Source organism: Nansenia antarctica (assembly GCF_963989245.1).
Source record: "Nansenia antarctica genome assembly, chromosome: 13".
NCBI classification, from domain to species: domain Eukaryota; kingdom Metazoa; phylum Chordata; class Actinopteri; order Argentiniformes; family Microstomatidae; genus Nansenia; species Nansenia antarctica.
Window position 1 is genome coordinate 21495834 of NC_137683.1, and position 21284 is coordinate 21517117.

The 21284-nt window shown below is 45.2% G+C and overlaps 2 protein-coding genes across 4 annotated transcripts; both read right to left on the minus strand.

The window, feature by feature from the left end:
* Positions 1–437: 437 nt before the first annotated feature.
* Positions 438–3145, minus strand: LOC308169220 (RNA-binding protein 4.1-like; the record flags this gene model as incomplete). Its single annotated transcript, XM_080543893.1, has 3 exons — positions 438–1301; positions 1739–2421; positions 2737–3145. 2 exons carry the CDS (start codon positions 3143–3145, stop codon positions 1763–1765), a joined length of 1068 nt encoding a protein of 355 aa, XP_080400019.1. The 3' UTR covers positions 438–1301; positions 1739–1762.
* A 2104-nt stretch (positions 3146–5249) lies between these two features.
* Positions 5250–12338, minus strand: LOC308169221 (RNA-binding protein 4.1-like). Of its 3 annotated transcripts, XR_013937749.1 has the most exons (6): positions 12315–12338; positions 10302–10735; positions 9378–10042; positions 7795–7850; positions 6829–6974; positions 5250–6725 (listed from the first exon to the last, which is right to left on the minus strand). XR_013937749.1 is itself a non-coding variant. In XM_080543894.1 (4 exons), the coding sequence occupies exons 2-3, from the start codon at positions 10708–10710 to the stop codon at positions 9405–9407; spliced, it is 1047 nt and encodes a 348-aa protein (XP_080400020.1). In that variant the 5' UTR covers positions 10711–10735; positions 12315–12338; the 3' UTR covers positions 8284–9043; positions 9378–9404. The 3 variants fall into 3 exon arrangements, 1 of the variants encoding a protein (XP_080400020.1); XR_013937750.1 differs by having other exon boundaries at positions 6829–7850; XM_080543894.1 differs by lacking the exons at positions 5250–6725; positions 6829–6974; positions 7795–7850 and adding an exon at positions 8284–9043.
* Positions 12339–21284: the final 8946 nt, after the last annotated feature.

Sequence of the window (21284 nt, forward strand, 5' to 3'; positions counted from 1 at the left end):
AAGTCAACAAACCAGAGATGTGGGTTCCCCAGTAGTGTTGATGAGCTCCATTTCAATACATTCATCATGTCTCAACATCATTTCCATGTGTGTACTGCATCCTTCCTGACTTACCTGTTCATGAGCCTGCATGCTGAGCCAGCACCTCCCCAGAGAGCCCCTCCCAGTTAGGATGATCAACATGACTTCATACAAGTGAGATATGGGGAAAGGGGACATTCTGAATAACACTATAGCCTATCCGACTCACCCATGACACAAAAAAACCTATTGGGCAGTGAGGAGGAGGAGAAGGAGGAGGAGGAGGAGGGGGGGGGGGGGGGGGGGAGTGTTATGATAAGCAGATTTGTTAAGCGATTGTGATTGAGCACTTTACGTCGAAGAGATCACAAGATATGATTCATTGCATGATGTGAATTCACATTGGTATAGTACAGGACGCCGTCGTAGAGGGTAGGGCTATTCCCTCATTAATCAGGCAGAGAAACACGAATCAAGAGGAGACTGAACTGCGGCCGTCGAGTCTGACGGGTTGAGAGGGACCCATTGATTGGACTCAGGAACGACAGGCTGATCATTAAACATTATGTAGTAGTCTACGGTCAAGATTTAACGGGAAACAATTGATACGGTCAAAATCACTACACAATTCAGGTCTTTATTAAAAACATAAGTAAAGACAATAAGGAAGTACATTTATCCGCCTTGAGGTTGATCTACCATCTCCAGATAGGCTAAGATATCCAACTAGCCAATTGACACTAAGCCGTAGGTGTTTATTACGCTGTGAACATTGTCGCAGAACGCAACCTTTCAAATTCTGTATTTAGCATGAGTTAAACGATGGAACGTGCAAGTGAAATTTCAAAAGGAGACAAAAGGTTTTGTTTTGATAAACAGTCCCGAGTACTTATATTAACATCCTCGTCTGAAACTTGATGCAGGAAAATCACTGTTTCAGGGAGTTCATATCATATCACATACAATATCAGAAGACTAAATATTGGAACGTAAAATAAAAAACGCCTGACTTAGGCTTGGTGCCGAATGTTAAAATAGCTAAAGCACAATAATAATAGTAAAAAAAAAGAAAATAAAGGGCAAAACAAGACGAGGGTAAAAAGTTTTCTTTTTCTTTTAAGTCTTTAAGAAAGACATGGCGTCCGCATAACAACTCCTCCTGTGTGCGCTCCAGGAGAACGTAACGCGCTCAGCCAGACGAGACGAGAGGGTATAGCGCCACGTGCACCAGGAGACGAAGACGACGGAGACGACGGCAATCTTGTCGGATAATTTTTAACCTGGAAAGAGAGCAAACCACACAAGTCAGCCGCCTGTAGCACACCAGAGCACGCGTTCCATTTCTACGATATATGCATTCTTACAAAGACAATGTCGTGAACGTTTTATTTCTTCCCCCCCCCCCCCCTTTTTATCATGATCAGCTCAAGTGAATACCACTTTCTCCCTTTAAAACTGCTTGATACCCGTCTACTCAATCTCTGCTAGAGAAAACAAGGGCCGGCGAAAGATTCACTGAAGAGCTTTCTTTACGTGTTCTTTACCAGTACCCTATAACGCAAGGCAGCAGGCCATTCGTTCTTTAAAAAAAACTGGGGCTTACAGTTGTGCTCAGGGGTACCCCTCAGACTGTCATGGGGGCCCGTAATTAGGAAAGATACTATTCAGCCTTTCAGGCCGCGTTAGGGCGGCCATTGTAGCGCAGGCCCATTCTCACCTTGATTCACATGCCGGGTTGCATTTAGTACGAGTAGCGTGGCGGCGGCGGCGGCAACCTGTCAGCATAGGGGTCCCTGGGGCGAGGCATTCCATACATCGGGGCCCTAGAGACGGGGGAGAGACGGGAGCGCTCGTACGAGTAGCCGTTACCCGCCGGGGCGATCGGGGGAGGGGGGGCTCTTCTGATGGGGCTGCGGTCCCGGGCGTAGTACGCGGACGGAGGAGGGGGGAGGGGGCGACGCTCGTAGGGGTCATGGGGAGACGTCATGAGACGCTCCCTGACAATGGCAGAGGGAGGCGGTGGAGGAGGGGGTATAGAGCCAACGCGCCTCTCCTCGTAAGACGTAATACCGTAAGACGGAGCACCGTAAGGGCGAGCTCTGTATTTCTCGTAGTAATCCACCACCCCGTAGCTCTCTCTCTCGTGCTCATAGGCTCGCTCTGGGTAAGGGGCTCGTCTGGGTGGAGGGGGTGGTGGCGGGGGAGCTGGGTAGCCATGGCCATGAGGATGAGGGGGTGGGTGGCGACCCCTTAGATAGCTAGGAGGGGGAGGTTCATGCCTATCCCCACCAGGGTAACGGGGGGGCCAGTATCCCCCCCTCTCAGGGGGAGGTGGTGGGTAGTCTTCTTCCTCATCATGCCTGGGTCGGCTCTTTGATATCTGGACGTGGATACGTTTGCCTAGGAGAGAGATGAGCAAAAAGGCAGCAACAAAAACATGGTTTAGGAGTGAGTGAAAGAAAGTAATATAACACTGTCAACCAAAACACCTAGAGGAGGGTGAGACTCTGTTTAATAATAATATAATATACACCATTCAGCTGACGCTTTTATCCAAAGCACCTTACATTGCAGTGGGTGCATAGTACATTTTTCAGTATGGTCCCAGCGGGAATCGAACCCCAGAAGCGTCGTTAGCGTCATGCTCTACCACCTGAGCCACAGATGACGACAGACCCCGTAGACTACCTCACAGCCCTTTTACCCTTTTCTTACCCTGGAACTCAGCGTTGTCCAATCCCTTAATGGCATCCATAGCCTCGTCAGAGTTGGCCATGTGCACAAAAGCGAAGTTTTTGACGATGGCGCACTCTGAGACCGTGCCGTACTCTTCGAACAGGGTGCGGAGCTCGTCGTCTGTGCCTTTCTCTACGTTGGCCACGTGGAGCTTGATGGAGCCCTGGTTCTTCCCGTGGCTAGCCTCCACGTTGATGGGGATGCCGTGGAGCTTGTGCAGGTGCAGGGTTTTGATGGCCTTGGTGGCAGACTTGCGGTCGTCCATGTGTACGAAGGCAAAGTTTTTGATGATGGCGCATTCCGTGACGGCCCCATACTCAGAGAAGAGAGCCTGGATTTCCTCTTGGTCTGTCTCCCTTGGGAGGTTGCCGATGAAGATCTTCACCATCCTGTAGCAGTGTGTTTACAAAGCCTGGAGGGAAATAATATAAAAGAACACATCAGTGAAATCATGACACTTTCTGTGATTAACTGTGCTGCTCCAAGTCATATTCAAAGGAAAGGAGGCAGGTGCACTTCCTAAAACAACAAAGTTAGATACAGACCACAAACCAGCCCCTTGCAATCCATACAAGGAAACAGGTGTTTCCCTCTGAAATGACATAACTGATAGTGATTTGTAAAGCGTAGCGAACAACCACAACGCGTTGGAATCATGTCCAAAGAAAGTCCATGTCTCGATCTGACAGAACCAGCAACAGACATATCGGCCACACACAACCCACAAGGACCTAGCTAAGCTAAGCTAACGTTAGCGTGGGTTAGCGTTATTAGCCACCCATTCATTCCAGTGGCACATTTTCAATCGTCCATAAGCCAGCCAAGCGTGATACATACTACCCGCAACACAGAGCTAGAATAAGCAAAGTCGTCAGCATATTATAATAAACAGAAACACAATTTAACCGGTAGGCTAAAATAACAAGCTAGGTAGCAAAGCTTTAGATGACTTTTATAAACCCGAGCAAGCGAGCGAGCCACGCCAAGGCCCACAGAGGAACCACCGATGGCCTTTCAGTTTCAGGCATAAATATGATAGTTAATGAAGCTATTATTAAAAAAAAATATCACACAAACAACTACTTCGTGTCTATCATACATACATTTGTGTAATGTTGGTTCATAATCTCACCGAGGCCGTTTGAATGGCACACTTACTTACCACGAGTTAACCAGACGCACGCAGTGGGGGGAAATGGCAACAATGGCGGCCCTCGTCCCAGTGACTGGAGTGGAGAAATCCCGCCTCCTTTGAACGCTTTGTGCCTCGAGTCATTTGGGTGCGTTCGTAACGTTTATCTGACAGCGCCGGAGCGCAACACTGGGGTCATAAAGAGACCGAGTCATTTGATTGGACGAGAGGCGTTCCGTGAGTGCTGATCAGATTTTCAGAGCGGATTTACGAACGCACCCATTGTTTTTTTTAGAGAGGCATTGTTCTATGTATGATTACCTTGTGTCACAATAGGCCGTTACGAAACTGTATCGCAACCATTCAAACCACCGATGCAATGTCGACATTGAAGTTTGGTACAGTGTACAACAATTTACAAACACGCAGTAGGTTTGTATTGTTTATTGGCGGGATTAGTTTGTATATGCTATACTCTGTCGATCGAGCTCAAGTTTACACAGCATGCCACGACTGTCAAATAATGTGTAAAACACACACACACACACACACGTATTCTCTCATAATCAAACCTATCTATTGAATGTAAACCTCTACTTAAGTAGAAAAGAGCTAGGTAGAAACCTCAGGAAAAAGGGCTTACTGACAATAAGTGTGAGGACTTAATAAGGCTTTCTGTCCACTGGTGACTGTTCACCCTCTCTGTCTCCTGCCTGGCCATTCCCCAAAAGTGTTTGCATACAAGGTCAACAGGCGTGAAAGCATGTCTTTGAAATGGATGTGAAAATCTTGCAGTATAGCATAATGCATAATTTCCCTCAGGTTTCAGCCATTTACTGTATGCTGTGTGGTAGAGACAGGTGCTCAGTCATGGGATAGCCCCTTCTGTAGCTTCTGGAAATATTCCAGGCGACATACCTTTCAGGTAAAGTCCATCTACTAATGTTTACTGTAATAGCATTTCTTCATTCTCAACCACACTCAACCAATGGTACTTCAGTAGGATATACTCTAGGCCACACCCCGGCCAGGAAGAAAACCAATAAGCTCATATTGACACAGCCCATGGTGTCATTAAGCTTGGTATGATGCGTGTCTTCTGGAGGTGCAGTGCCCTCATGTTCTAGTGTCCAAATAGCAGTGTTCTATTCTTGTTGGCATGGGATACTTCAGTTCTCTATATTCTAGCTTGTGTTCCTCAACTCTAAAATGTATCTACATACTGGAATTAATCATAATAATCAAATTAACAGAGCAAAGGACCTTTATTCCATCCATACACAGTATGAGGTGAAGTGACGCCTGAATGAGGTGTCTTGCTACCCTAAAGTCTCCCACAGAAGATTAACAAAACGTACAATATGGTCATGAAAATACATTTATTTACAATCGTCCAATAAATATTACTGTGGGGGTGGAAACACAATAAAACAAAACACTAAGTTATTATATAATCTTTGCCAAATGAAGCTGAGCAGTATCACAACCACAGAATAATCTCATGTGTTCATAAATGTCAGTGACAACATTTGACTTCAATCACTGTCCCTCACTGATGACATGAGAGAAGGGAATATGTTTGGGTCTCTGTCCATTTTTTTTCACCACTAGGATAATTTTTATGAAACTTGGGTAAATGATGGGTCTCGCCATACAGATGACACATTTATGAAATTACACTAATTAGCCTGAATTTTTACAAAAACTATGGTGAAAGAGGTGATCATTAAACACGCCATAATAGGGTGCAAAGTGGAGCATTCCGAGTGTAGCTTAATGCAGTAGGCGTAAAGCCGTACACATTTGGGAATACTTTTCTTTTAAAATCAATAGAAAGCTCTAAGAAACAAGACTGATTAACTGATCAAATACACACTACAGGTTCCGGTGACTCATCCTGGCTATGAATGCAGGTGCAAGAGGGCCTGAGGCAGTAGGCCTATAGCCTAAGGAATTTGGGAATAATATTTTGAAGTCGGTTATGCAGAATAAATACCAACACTTGGCCTGTATCAATACGGAAACCAGAGATGTGTAACTTCATTGCAGTGAGTGCATACATCTCAATACAATCTCAATACATATGGTCCCAGCAGGAATCAAACCCACAACCTAAGCTTTATTGGCACCATGCTCTACCAACTGAGCCACAGAAGACCACGTAACTAAATAATTTGACTGTGCAAATAGGTTGTCTGAGCGTATTGGTGAAATTTGAGCTTGAAGTCAATAGAGCGAATACGCCCAATATAAAACGTTTTTTGGGTCACAGAAAGTAATTGCAAAAAGTAATTGTAAAACATTATGAACATTGGAGATGACACTAGATTTGAATTCAACATATTCAAAAGTTACAGAGAAAATGGAAAGTTGCCTCAAGGTTATAGAGGCAGGCCAGTTAACAGGGGGTTGCCGGTTCAAATCAATTGGCTGCCAGGAAAATCTGGAGGGATGTGAGCTGGCAATCAGAGGGTTGCTGGCGACCATAACTCAGGTGTCAACACCACGGTTGTGTCCTTGAGCAAGGCTTTTAACCCCTCCACTGCTCCAACAACACCACACTGTAGCTCCCAGCTTTTCCGTTGCAAAAAGGGACCAATAAAGATTGTATTGTATATAAAATGCTCGATTCTGTGAGGGGGGAGTGGTGGGCGGGGGCAATGTATAATACAAAGTCATAAAGTCCTTGCGACACAGAGAGCAAATTCCTGTAGTCACTGGTTGCAGCAGGTGGTGATGTCGTGTCCAGGACGGTGAGGACGACAGGGCGCTCAAACACGACTTCAGTCAGAAGTCTTGACTAGCAGTCTTGGGCCTGTGGTGCCCACTTCCCTCCCTACGGGAACAGACACACACATGAAAATCCATCCTGCACTCCGTGAACATTCACCGTCACTAAAATGCCCAACAGATATTGCTTAGAAAAAGTGATGTCCAACCTGTAGGCTCTATTAGCAGGACTCTCCTGGCCTGTTGGTCTGTAGGGTTGCACCGGGTCAGCAAACCGGTAGCGACTCAAATGAAAGTCATCTCAAAGTGACGGCCAACGTCCCCATCAGCAGTCCTGTGGGCGCACCACGCCTTACTACAGGGAAAAAAAGAGTAGGTAGTATAAATAAAGTCTGTATAAGTTAGACACAAGACAAAGATTAAATTAAAAGTGTACACAGATAAAAGAGTAAACTAAATATGGGGCCAATGTAAATGTGATTTGTGGAATCCTGTGGCAACAGGGAACTATTTGGACTAATTGTCTGTAGGTTCAGAGACACTTGGATCAATATTTAGCCGGCCCACACAGAACTCGGAGGAAGGCCTCCAAGATCTCCAGGGACCCGACCCACCCTGGGCACGTACACTTTATCAGGCTGCCCTCGAAAAGGAGGTACAGGACCCCGGCCGCTAAGACAAACAGACTGAAGAACTGCTTCTACCACAGGGCCGTCAAGGCCCTGAACACAGCAAAGGCCTAAGTTCCGGGCCCAGGACAGTCTGGACGGATTGTATGGCAGCTAGTGCTGAGGCACAAACATGTACATTTCAAGCCTGCAAACTGTGACACTTTAAATAACGTGAAAAAATACTTTTGTGCAATATGACAACCCTAGTTGACTATCTGTGCAGTATAGTACAGTGGATTGTGTACATAGCCTTTATTTATGTAAACCAGCTCCTTACCTTCTTGTGATTTTATTCTTTTTCAAAAAGTTTTTTTTTTCCCCTTTCCTAACACCAGGGGAGCCACCCCTCCTAAATGTCGTTGTTTGGTACCTGTACTGTAGCAATGACAATAAAGTCCATTCATTCATTCATTCAACTCCACAACTCTGCAGGTAGAATTAAATAGTTACTTGCCTTGACTTTATGGTCGGACACAGAACGTATGGTCCAGCAGAATCACTCACCTTAGCCTCACGTCTCCTACATACATCCCCTTTCCAGAGATCATGGTTCTAACAACCTACAAAAAGCAAAAGTGCTAAGAACACCAAGGCTTAATTACAGATGTACTATGGATGAAAGGGCATCAACAGATCACAAGCCCATAAACATTACATAATCATCGAGAGGATAGTGATGGAAAGTGAAGGACATGCAGTGTGAATGGGGACTGAGTAATTCAAGAGTGTACCACAATCAGATATAAATCGCAAGCAATTATGCATTGGCCATCGCAATGTTACCAAAATTGTAAAACAATTATTTGTTAAATTACTTGGAGAATAACTTAAAGACTCAAAACGTATATTTCGGGGAGGATGGGCCGCCTTCATGCCACTGATTAAGTTACAGTACAGTACTGGTTCATATGGACTTCCACTGACCCCAAGAGGGGTTTTCCTAAAGCGTCTTGCTACCTGACCCGGAAAGATTGGAGAGTTCAAAACGACGATTCAGATCAAATCTGTTTATTAAAAAGCTTTGAAATCAATAGATATCTGTAAAGAAATAAAATCAAACATAACGCTGCTTTAGGGCATATATAAATCAACAGATAATTGAACAAATGAAATTACACTGTTAGTTCCGTGTCATCGATGTACTAACATTGAGTCGCAAATCTTATGTACTGGACAAGCAATTTCCAAAACCAGGATTTGACAAACCAAAGCGATATTACTAACACGTGTTGGACTGATTATACAACTCATAGTGTGGGGTATAAAAAAACGTGGACACAGCCATAAGTATCTGGAAGACCTCTTGAATCGAGTATCTGGCATTCTTGTTAAACAAATCACACAATTTGCTCTGGAACTAGAGCTCTTCCCTTGTTCACACTATCAGAGGCTTTATCCATTTATATGACGGCGAGAAGGAAATTAAAAAAAAAAGAGCCGTCTGATGCTTAGCCATTAACAGTATTGTTCAAACTGAACAAAACTAACACCTCAGCCATAACTCTAAGATTTAAACAGTTCAAAAAATTCGAACAATAAAATCAAGCATAACAAAAAAATTATAGAAGAAACAAAACAATTAAAGCAAGGAAGACGAAACCGAAGACATAAAAGCGTTTTTAAAGTACGGGGTGCCCGCAATACAGTATCTTCCAGTAAGTCACAGGCAAACGCAACGCAATCCGCCACAGACGAAGGGGTATAGCGCCACGTGCATCAGGGGACGACGACGATCTCGCCAGATAATTTAAACCTGGAAAGAGAGCAAATCACACATGTCAAGCGCATTTTACTAATAAAGTTACGCGCCAAGGTTCAGTCAAAACGTCCAGCATTCTTTAAAGGCATATTATCAATCTTAACGGTTTGATATATATCTCTCAGTTGAGGCAGATCTGGTATATTTATGAACAGTGTCTGGGTGCAACATTCTCCTTCCTAATGTTTTTGGTGTTTTAAGCAAAAACTACTGAGTGACCTGAGACTTCTCGTTCCTCGCAAAAGAAAATGGGACTCAGAACTGATGGGTACCTATAGCTAGACAAGTGAGCTGGATGCGGAGTTCACCTTCACGCCTCGTATCTCACCTTCAGTAAAACCCTGCTGGGGGGGGTCTAGTAGGAGTAGCGTGGTGGCGGCGGAGGCACCCTGTCAGCATAGGGGTCCCTGACGCGAGGCATTCCATACATCGGAGGCCTGGACAGAGGGGACAGCCTGGATCGCTCGTACGAGTAGCCGTTACCCGCCGGGGCAATCGGGGGAGGGGGGGCTCTTCTGATGGGGCTGCGGTCTCGGGCGTAGTACGAGGACGGAGGAGGGGGGAGGGGGCGACGCTCGTAGGGGTCATGGATAGAGGACGCAAGACGCTCCCTCACAATGGCAGAGGGAGGCGGTGGAGGGGGTATGGCGCCAATGCGCCTGTCGTCGTAAGACGGAGCACCGTAAGGGCGAGCTCTGAACTTCTCGTAGTAATCCACCACCCCGTAGCTCTCTCTCTCACGCTCATAGGCTCGCTCTGGGTAAGGGGCTCGTCTGGGTGGAGGGGGTGGTGGCGGGGGAGCTGGGTAGCCATGGCCATGAGGATGAGGGGGTGGGTGGCGACCCCTTAGATAGCTAGGAGGGGGAGGTTCATGCCTATCCCCACCAGGGTAACGGGGGGGCCAGTATCCCCCCCTCTCAGGGGGAGGTGGTGGGTAGTCTTCTTCTTCATGCCTGGGTCGGCTCTTTGATACCTGGACGTGGATACGTTTGCCTAAAGAGGAAAACCATGATTAACAGTAAGACAATGGACCCTTCTCAATTCTTAGGAACTTGATTCCTCTTGTCCCCATGTTCTCCCCATCGATGCTTTTTGAGAAGCAGCATGGAGGAGAGGACATGGGGGGAGAATCAAGTTTCTAACAATTGAGACAGATGCTAGTGACAAACTAAGAGATGTCAAGAGATGTCCAATACAGACAGACACAGTTCAAAGTTCAATCATAAATCACATTGGGGGGGGCTTTTCTTACCCTGGAACTCAGCGTTGTCCAATCCCTTAATGGCATCCATAGCCTCGTCAGAGTTGGCCATGTGCACAAAAGCGAAGTTTTTGACGACAGCGCACTCTGAGACCGTGCCGTACTCTTCAAACAGGGTGCGGAGCTCGTCGTCATTGCCTTTCTCTACGTTGGCCACATGGAGCTTGACTGGACCCTGGTTCTTCCCCCGGCTTGGCTCCACGTTGATGGGTCTGCCGTGTAATTTGTAAAGGTGCAGGGTTTTGATGGCTTTGGTGGCGGACTTGCGGTCGTCCATGTGGACAAAGGCATAGTTTTTGTACTTTGCACATTCTGTCACTTTGCCGTGTTCCGTAAAGAGAGCCTCTATTTCATCTTTGTCTGCCTCCTGGGGCAGGTTTCCAATGAAGATCTTCACCATTCTCTTTACTTCTTCAATGCCAAGACTGCGTGAGAGTGAAGGGACATAGCGGAGCAGTTAAGCAGCAGTATTTTTAAGGAATCTTTCACTTTTTGATAAAATAACAAGTTAGAACAGAGGTCGATTTATGCATCATGACCAGATTTACCTATGGAGTCACCACAGTATAACTAATGATGCTATAGAATGAGGTCTTTGTGCATCTTCAGGAAAATATTACTTTGAAGAGTGCTGGTCCCCATGCAATAACTGGACCCACTCCAAAATAGTTTTAACTTGTATTTATTTTTGATTTAATCATAAAATAACAAAAACAGGATACAAGCACTCATGTGGCTACTAGGGTGCACATATGGGTGGATTGGGACTCTCAGATTGTAAAACAAGTCAAGATTTTAAATTAAACTACATTTTTAAAAAGTTCCAAGTTTAAAATTGAAAGTTAAGTTGTCCTCCAATGAGGTAGTGGAGTGATTCTTTTTTGTAAACTTACAACATGTTTGAATGGTACACATATGAACATAAATATACTATTTTTGTACTTTTGTTCTATTTTCTTTTAAAGGTTCTGACCATAGTGACTTATTTTAAGAAAAGTTTGACAGTATAATGCATAACAAGTTGGCGACGCGTGTCGAATCATCAGTTATAACAAAAAAGGGTAGGCCCTATAAATCTACACTAAATGTACAGTCCTTTTCCAAATTAAAGGCGTGTAAAATAGGACGTCCCATCGGCGGCCATTCTGCTATAGTATCGGTCACAGGCCAAATGATTGATGGTTCGATGTTCATCTATACCATTAACGTACTTAACGTTAGCGGTTAATAAAATGGTGGTATTATTTTTCGTTGGACATGTTTAAAAATCGCTGCTTACAACCCTCCGAGATCTAAGGTCGCTCCATATCTTAGTGATAACGTCAAAAAAAATCTAATAACTAAAGGTTTGTACAACAGTAGTACCGTCGGCGGCCATTTTGAAACATGGCTGCCTAGGCACCAAAACGGCTCCATGTCTTATTCTCTTCACGGTTTAACACATTAATACATCTACATTAATACATCTACGCTGGCTCTGTGCTCAATGTTGTGCCTTTATCAAACAGTCAACGATGTATCGCCTTAACCGATGTACTAATACTACAGGTACACTGAACAAAGCCTGGCTCGGCGCTATAAGCAAATGGAGCAGGCTGGCGAGATCATGTGGTGATTTTGAATTAAGGCAAAACCCCCCAAAAATGTTTTCATTTGTCAAATTGCATCACTTTAAAAGTCCAACACCGAGGGTTTGAACATAAGTCTAACGTGTTCAGCTGATAGTTAAGCCAAGTCTCTGTCCAAGCGACGATAAAGACACGGAACTTCCTTGTTGTCAGCTAGCGAGGCGGCTAGCTCGGGTGGCTAACGTTAGCATGCTATATCTTAGCTCGCTCGCAATTAATAATATACTGGTCAGAAGACAAATGAGAAGCCAAAACCATATAATAACATTATCAACAAAAACCAACTCAGCTTATTATTGTGTAAAAACTCACACAAAAGAAACATTACACGTTTTGAATACGGTTGATTAGCTAACAAGCTAACTAGCCAACTCACCTTAGACTGTTGCTACACGACGGAAGACTGCGGCGGAGAACAGCTAAGCGGTTTTAGCTGCGACTGCCAAGCCCGCCCACGGCCGACTGTGATTGGTCAATGCTCTAGTCTAAGCCGACTGTGATTGGTCAATGCTCTAGTCTGTAACAAAGCATCTGTCTTATGAATGGGCACAGGCTGCAGGTTCGACCTTACTTACTTTACTCCGGTTTGCTTGTCCAATTTCATTGGATAAACCTGAACACAATCCCCATTGATAAAATCTACAGGTAAATCATTACTCCCGTAATCAGTGATCTAATCTAACATGACTGTCCAAGCATAGCCTACCTTTCACCAATTCACCAACGATGAATTGAGAATCAAGGACCCCAATTGAAATAAGCCAGTGGCTTTCTTGGGTTTTTATCCTGTTAGTTGACCATGTATGTAATATGTACTTTCATGTACCTACTTCTGCAAATCTTCTAATAAGTTTTCAATCAATCAATCAATCAATCAACACATCATATCAGATCAGTGCTTCCTAGAGGAAGTGTGATGGCCCTATATTAAACATTATCCTTGAGACCTGCCTTTGCTCGGTGTAAAGTGCGGTACGTTTATCCCAAAAGGCACTATTTCTTCCAATCGTGGCCTGCAGCTATGGGCAGAGATCTGTGCCACTAGAATCTGAATCTGAATTACTGACTTACTTAAACAATACAAATTCAAATTATGTGATTCAAAGTTAAAAAAAATATTCAACGTCATTTTTTAAATTCAAATTGAGCAATTCAAATTCAAAGTCAGTAATTCAGATTCACATTCTAGTGGCACAGATCTCTCACTACAAATCAACAATGCATTTATCACATATGGCATACAGTTGTAATTAACACAGTGACATTTTGGGGGGATCTTGTCTCAACAACAGCTGTCAGCAGCAATCAACAATTAATAAGTAATAGGCTACAAAGTGACAATAGTAGGCTACTTTAGCCGCACCATTACGACATGAATCGTCAACACATTGGAAATTAATCAAATAAGCTCCGGGTGTTGTGCCGAATTCTCACTCCCCTTCGCGTAGCATTGCGAAGTGTTCGTCTTAACTTTAACCAAAAATATACGATCGCTTGTCCTCTGTTGTAACTGCATGTGCTTTCTAGGGTACCAGGAGGTTGTCACAATGATTATTAATAAATAATATAATACATACATGTATTACTGTAAACTATTCCGTATATAAGTGCTCTCGTAGTTTATTATCGTGGATGTTATAGCATACATTATTATTATTATTCAATAATATAAAACATAAATGTATTATTGTAAACTATTATGTATTTAACCCTTGTATGGTCCTTGGGTCTGTGGGACCCATGTTCAATGTTTACTAAAATAAGAAATAAATGTATCAATAAATGATACAATTAATATTTTTTTCAACCTGAGACTCATTGGCCTTGGCTCAGTTTCTGTGAAGAACATGTACACATTTTCATTGAGTACCCACTGTGCACGCCCCCTACACACGTACATTACTTACAGGGTCCTCGGGTCCACTGGACCTGCAGGTATAGTGAGTGTGGAAATTGGAAGCGGGTCGGGGGCAGGTCAGTGACCTCTGGGCCACCCCCCTGCACCCCCTGGCGAAGACCACGAGTCTCTACCTCACCCAGGGGCCGAGTTTTGGGGCCGCTTTGGATAAAAGTGTCTGCTAAATTTACATGTAAATGCATACGCACACGCACACACACAAACACATGCACTCACACAATTCGTGGGTAGAAGTTGTTATGGTTAAACCAGGACACAAACTCACATAGAGACACAAAAAAGACACTCACTTGTCTTTACAACAGTCAAAGAGTTGACTGCTCCACAGAATCTTTTGGGGTTGAGTGTCGCCTGGCTGAGCTGTCACTATGGGCCAATGTTGAACAGCCATGTCTGTGTGAAGAGTTCATGTGGAGAGATAAGACACCAGTCAATTTGATCAGCAGCTGTTCTATGATGAGGTGTTGTGGAGATTAACAGTTTGTTAGAATATATGACAACAAGCTGTCAAGGAGATAGATATACTGTAGTTGACTTACTACAGTGAAAAAATAACCAAATAATAGTCTGTTAATATAGTTGTCATTATCACTTTCATTACACGTTTAAAGAGAGAAAACTGATAAATCCAAAGAGAAAAATGTTATAGTTTAGAAGCGTCTGTGGCGCAGGAGGTAGTCGCAAGGTTGGGAGATCGGCGGTTCGAGCCCTGGCTGGCCACATGTCGAAGTGTCCTTGGGCAAGACACTGAACCCCAAATTGCTCCCAGTGAGCGGGCCGGCGCCTTGCATGGTAGCTTGCCGCCATTGGTGTGTGAATGTGTGTGTGAATGGGTGAATGAGAGGCCGTTGTAAAGCGCTTGGGATGAAGGCGCTATATAAGTGCAGTCCATTTACCATTTACCATTTACCAAGCATCTATAATCTCTCAAGTGCTCAGGTCTGGCTAAGGACAATACCAAGTACAGACACGGCAGAAAGTGACAGCTGGACAGTCATCCCCCCATCGACCCTTACAGGTGTGACAGAGAGTGAAGATGAATGTATTTAATGAACATACCCCCTCATAACAAGATATGCAAATGATGCAGGGCGCATGGTAGCAGGGCGCAACAAAGCAACAGATTGGACAAGTGAGGATGCAGTCACACAAAACCAGGGAACCCAAATATGCAATAAATGAATATTTATTGATAAAGCAACAAAGGGAACAGAGAGGACTAACAGTGGCAACAAATAAAAGTCATAATCCGAAATAATAATCCCACCACTCCTTCACAGGTACAAAAGGTAGTATAACAAATGGAAGCTTTCACATTTCTATTATATAAACATCAAATTAACAAGACCCAGAAGAAAAACAGCTGAGAGAGAGAGAGAGAGAGAGAGAGAGAGAGAGAGAGAGAGAGAGAGAGAGAGAGAGAGAGAGAGAGAGAGAGAGAGAGAGAGAGAGAGAGAGAGAGAGAGAGAGAGAGAGAGAGAGAGAGAGAGAGAGAGAGAGAGAGAGAGAGAGAGAGAGAGAGAGAGAGAGAGAGAGAGAGAGAACTGATGACACAGAGCTATTTATAATGAAGGAACAGGTTGATTACTGATCAGGAACAGGTGTGGAATGATGGGAGTGGAACCAAGCATGCATCTGAGATTTTAGGAGAATGAGAACAGCAGGGGGAGACAAAAACACAACACACAACACCATACAGAAAACCAACACTGTACGTAACAATGACCATCACAATTTCGCCCATGTAATGCATAGTTACCTATCACTACCATTCTTGTTTGATTTATGTCATGCTTTTTTATCACTATTTGCACTTTTGGTTGGATGCTAAACTGCATTTCCTTGTATAGTACTTGTACTCTGCGATGACAATAATGTTGAATCTAATCTAATCGTGTGGTGCCTCTCCCTCACGTCCAGCAGGGGGAGACACACTCAATGGTAGTATGACAGTAGGGGACACCAGGGGGACCAGAGGCCACAGCAACATGGGAGAACGTGTATGTGTGTGGGTGTGTGTGTGTGTGTTTGTGTGAGTGTGAGTGTGTGTGACAAGATAGCTCAGTTTTGAACAGGAGAGGTGTCTTTAAATGTCTACTCGGATATAATGTCTACACACACAGACAGACACACAGACACACACACACACAGACACACACACACACACACACACACACACACACACACACACACACACACACACACACACACACACACACACACACACACACACACACACACACACACACACACCACGCCTCAAACTTGGCCTTCATCAAGCCAGTAGAAAAAGAGTAGAAAACAGACAGTGTATAGCCATTGGCTCTCCATGTCAATCATCTCCAACAGCACACGCACACGCACACGCACACACACACACACCTAATGAGCTACAGCTTTGTCCCCTTTCTGAGTGACCTGGATATACTACTGACCTCCTGGCGTGTGGCTGTGGTGTGTGTGCGTGCGTGCTGTTGGAAATGACTGACGCGGAGAGCCAATGGCTTTATGCTCTGTTTTCTACTCTCTTTCTACTGGCTTAACCAAGTTTGAGGCGTCGGTCCACCTGACCAGTTGCGCATTTGGGCGGAAATGTCCGGGAACGTGACTACCTATTAGGAGGTGAAGCGGGTCTTGACTCATGTTCTCACACAGGGTCACATCTGAGTTGCAGTCAAGGACAGCCCACTTCATTGACACACAGTCTCTATTGTCTAAGCATATCACACTCTGATAATGTGTAATTTTATTTATTTGTGTGGTGGCCTGGGAAAACCCTTCACATGGTGGCATTTTGACATTTTCATTTTTTAATATTTCCATAAATCAGAAGTTCTCAGCTATTCATAACTGGTTGAATGACTGAGATAGCCCTTTATTTTAAAAAGTTATGAGCATTTTAATGTATCATGTCAAAAAAAGTGAAAGGTGAGAAATGCTGCCCCCGACCCCTTTCTCCTCCGGGTCGGGGGAGGAGCCTATGCAGATCGGCCGGTCTCGTTTGTCTGCTTGTGATGCGGTAGCACCCATGACACCCACAGCGCTACACTATGACTACGGTACTACTACTGCTATTTTCCACATTGGTCTTGTGAGCCTCATTCGCATGACAATGATTCATGATTTTTTCAACAAATTTCTCCAACCTGACAGGGCTTTATATTGTATGGGGCTGAACTCACACCCTCCACCACCACAAACCTATGGACTGGAGCACCCACAACCTCCATTACAACGCCTTCTCAGCGAAGGACACACTGCTGTACAGCACCACCAGGGCTAACCTAAAGTGTGGCATCCGGGAGGCCAAGGCAGACCACAGAGAGAAGATTGAGGAATGTGGCAGGGGTTCAGCACATGACAAACTTCAGAGCCAACAGGCTCACAGCCGCGGAGGACGACCCCCTGCTGGCGGAAAAGCTGAACTCCTTCTACGCCCGGTTCGACGAGGGGCGAACGGAGGTAACCACAACACAAACACCACTCTCTCCAGCTCTCAGCAGCCTCACCCTTACAGAGCATGAAGTGAGACGCGTGCTGAAGGCGGTGGACCCCAGGAAAGCCTCAGGGCCGGATGGCGTCCTGGGACGGGTGCTGAGGGACTGCGCCGACCAGCGTTTTCACCAACATCTTCAACCAGTCCCTGTCCCAGGCCACCATCCCACCCTGCCTGAAAACCTCAACTATCATCCCAGTCCCGAAGAAAAGCACGGTAAGCTGCCTAAACGACTACCGCCCGGTGGCACTCACACCAATCATCATGAAGTGCTTCGAGAAACTAGTCCGGGCCCACATAGTCACATGCCTCCCGCCCAACCTGGATCCATACCAGTTCGCCTACAGAGCCCACAGGTCCACAGAGGACGCCATCGCGACGACTCTCCACTCCACTCTATCCCACCTGGAGAGGGGAAACAGCTACGCGAGACTGCTCTTTGTGGACTTCAGCTCTGCCTTCAACACCATCCTTCCAGACAGGCTAGTGACCAAACTACTAGACCTGGGACTATCACACTCTATATGTGCATGGATCAAGGACTTCCTGTCTGACCGCCCCCAGAGGGTGCGGGTGGGCTCCCACACCTCCACAGCCCTCAGACTCAGCACTGGGTCCCCCCAGGGCTGCGTGCTAAGCCCCATCCTCTACAACCTCTACACCTACGACTTCACCCCCGTCCACCCCAGCAACTCCATCGTAAAGTTTGCAGACGACACCACCGTGGTGGGCTGCATCTCGGGGGGGGGACGAGGCGGCGTACAGGGATGAGGTGGAGCAGCTGGGCAAGCTGTGCAAGGTTAACAACCTGCTGCTGAACCAGTCAAAGACCCAGGAAATCATCGTGGGCTTCAGGAGGAAAAAATCTGAGGTCCAGCCCCTGCTCGTCGATGGAGGGAGCGTGGAGAGAGTCTCAACCCTCCGATTCCTGGGGGTGCACATACAGGATGACCTGTCCTGGAAGAACAACACAGCAGCCATCATCAAGAAGGCACAACAGCGGCTCTACTTCCTGAGAGTCCTCAGGAAAAACCACATCGGACAGGAGATGCTTGTGACCTTCTACCGCTGCGCAGTGGAGAGCATCCTCACCTACTGCATCTGCGTGTGGTTCTCCAGCTGCACAGCCGCAGAGAGAAATGCGCTACAGAGAGTCGTGAGATCGGCCCAGAAGATCACCGGCGCCCCCCTCCCCTCTCTGGAAGAACTGTACAACACATGCTGCCTCAGGAAGGCCTCCAAGATCTCCAGAGACCCATCCCACCCTGGGTACGAACACTTTGCTCGGCTGCCCTCGGACAGGCGGTTCAGGACCATGTTCGCAAGGACAAACAGACTGAAGTTCAGCTTCTACCCCAGGGCCATTCAGGCCCTGAACACAGCAAAGGCCTAGGTTCTAGGCCCTGGACAATCTAGACAATTTGATGGCAGCTACTAGATTGAAATCAAGTGCAATACTGAAACACAACTGTGAACATTTCAAACCTGCAAACTGCGACACTTTAAATGAATGTGAAATAACACTATGTGCAATATGACAAACCTCAGGTACATAAGGTTCAGAGATAGAAAATATTAGAATAGGTATAGCATAGCATAGAGTACAGCACAGTGTTTTATTTGTATAGTATAGTATAGTGGATAGTGTACATAGCCTTTATTTATGTAAACCAGCTCTTTTCCCTTCTTGTTTTTAGTTTTTTTTTCCTAGCACCAGGGGAGCCCCCCCTCCCAAATGTTGTTGTTTGGTACCTGTTATATCAATGACAATAAAGACCATTCATTCATTCATTGCAGAGCTTTGCCCAATGTGCAAGAAAGCCCTGTATCAGCTAAGGCAGTATGTAGGGGGAGTATGTTTAAAAATGATTCTTACAGATTTTTAAAAAGTTGTATTCTGATGGACATAGATGGGTTGTCATTTTTAAACGGTTGAACACATTTTTAAAGAAAAAAACATTGATGTTGAGAATCTGTACTTTGACCCCATAATATGGTTGTTTGATTTCAAATTCAAACTGTTGGGAGTACAGACCTAAAAGAAGACAACTGCAACTGTATCAATGTAACAGCCTGAATGGACTGCCCCACCGCGTTACTGCTACCAATAGGTAATGTTTGTGTAAATGTTTTCATTTCAGAGATTTAGCAGACACCTTTATCCAAAGCGACTTACAAGTAGATTTGTCTGAGTAAGTGAATCATCTATACATCAGTCATCATAAGAAAACAAATCTATGCTAGGACCAGGGGCCACTGGCATTCACAGTTCTAGAAGGAAGAATTACTTTTAAATAAATATTCACAGTAGAGAAACTGTATTATCTAGCAGTCTCCTGTTTCAACCAGATGGACAAACACTGGAAATTATTTATCAAACAATGAAAAGTCCTTTATTGCCATCAGAACATGAGTGAGAAGAGCAGAGACACAACCTGACACTGAGTGAGTAGACAGTACCTAAACAAACAGTACTACTAGCATACAAACACTGAAAACAGGTCAACGTTCACCCCACAGGACACGGGGATACACTGCCACATGAGGGAATGAACACACACACACACACACGAGCGAGCACACATACACACACACCTGAGGTATATGTATCACACAAACTAAAAACAAGACAGTGATTCATCTCTCTCTTACGCACACATGCATGCATGCACAACTGAACCAATGTAAACATACTCAGTGCTCTCATACTCTGACACAGAAACACAAGAACACAATTGTTGAACTTAAAAGGGCAACAACACTATTCAGAGGCCGGTTTTTAATCCAACCATATCCCTTCCACCCCTTTACCCTGTCAATCATGTGATCAAGTGGCCGCCATCATGCATCATATTTCCCCATATGTTTAATATCGTAGAACCAACACTGGTGTGGAAGAGGACAGGGGGGTATTCCATCAATGTTGCTAATAGAAAATCCGGGCTTATTTTTGATAACTCTCACGAGATTTATCGAAATGAAGTCTCACGAGACTTATCAGAATATGCCTGGATTGGTCTTTAGCGACGTTGTTGGACTACCCTCCAGGACAGACGGTTAGCTAAGTGTGACATCTTGTGGTGAACAGTCAGACAGGAAGTCATCACTATAGGGTACAGTATCTCTCTTTAAAAGCAGGAGATTAAGACATTCAATTTGGACAATATAGCAGCAGTACTAGTGAATAAAAGAATGGCAAAACTGTTTGGATACGTGACGTTTTGAGTTTTTTTCTTCCCCCCTCATGCATTGCTAAATGATCATGCAGTTTATTTAGAAAAATAGAGCTCAAACCCACAGAAAGAAATCAAAGTTCATTTCAAAGACGGTTGATTTCACTTCCATTTTTATTTCATATTTTCTATGATGTGGAAAGAACAACAACAAAAAAAAGTTGAGAGCGGTAACCAAGACGACAGTAACAACATGATCCAGGGAGCCACTGGGGTTTTGAGTCTCTCCCTCTGTCTCTCTCTCCTTCCCTCCCTCACCCCCCGCCCTCCTTGTCGACCACAACCATCAGGAACAGGACAACAACCTCGCTTATAGTTCATCTCACACGGTCATCTCTTCTCCAGCACGAGCGGGCGGGCGGCCACACTGTAACCCACACCTCCTACCACTGGGACCGTTGCAACCGTAGTGTGTTGCAGCTGCACACTGTATGTGCGCCTGTGTGTGGATGGATGTGTGTGTGTGTGTGTGTGTGTGTGTATGTGTGGATGGATGCGCGTGTGTGTGTGTATGTGTGTGTGTGGATGACTCTTCTCTTATGACTTTTGTGCGGAACGGTCTGCTGTCTCGTCTCCCCCCCCCATGCCCCGCCCCCTGTGGTCGCCATGTGTGTTTGGACCGTAGGCATGCTGCAGTGGTTACCAAGGCGTTAGTGTGGCTGGAAGCAAGAGCACTGTGCTATACCCCCCCCTCCATCT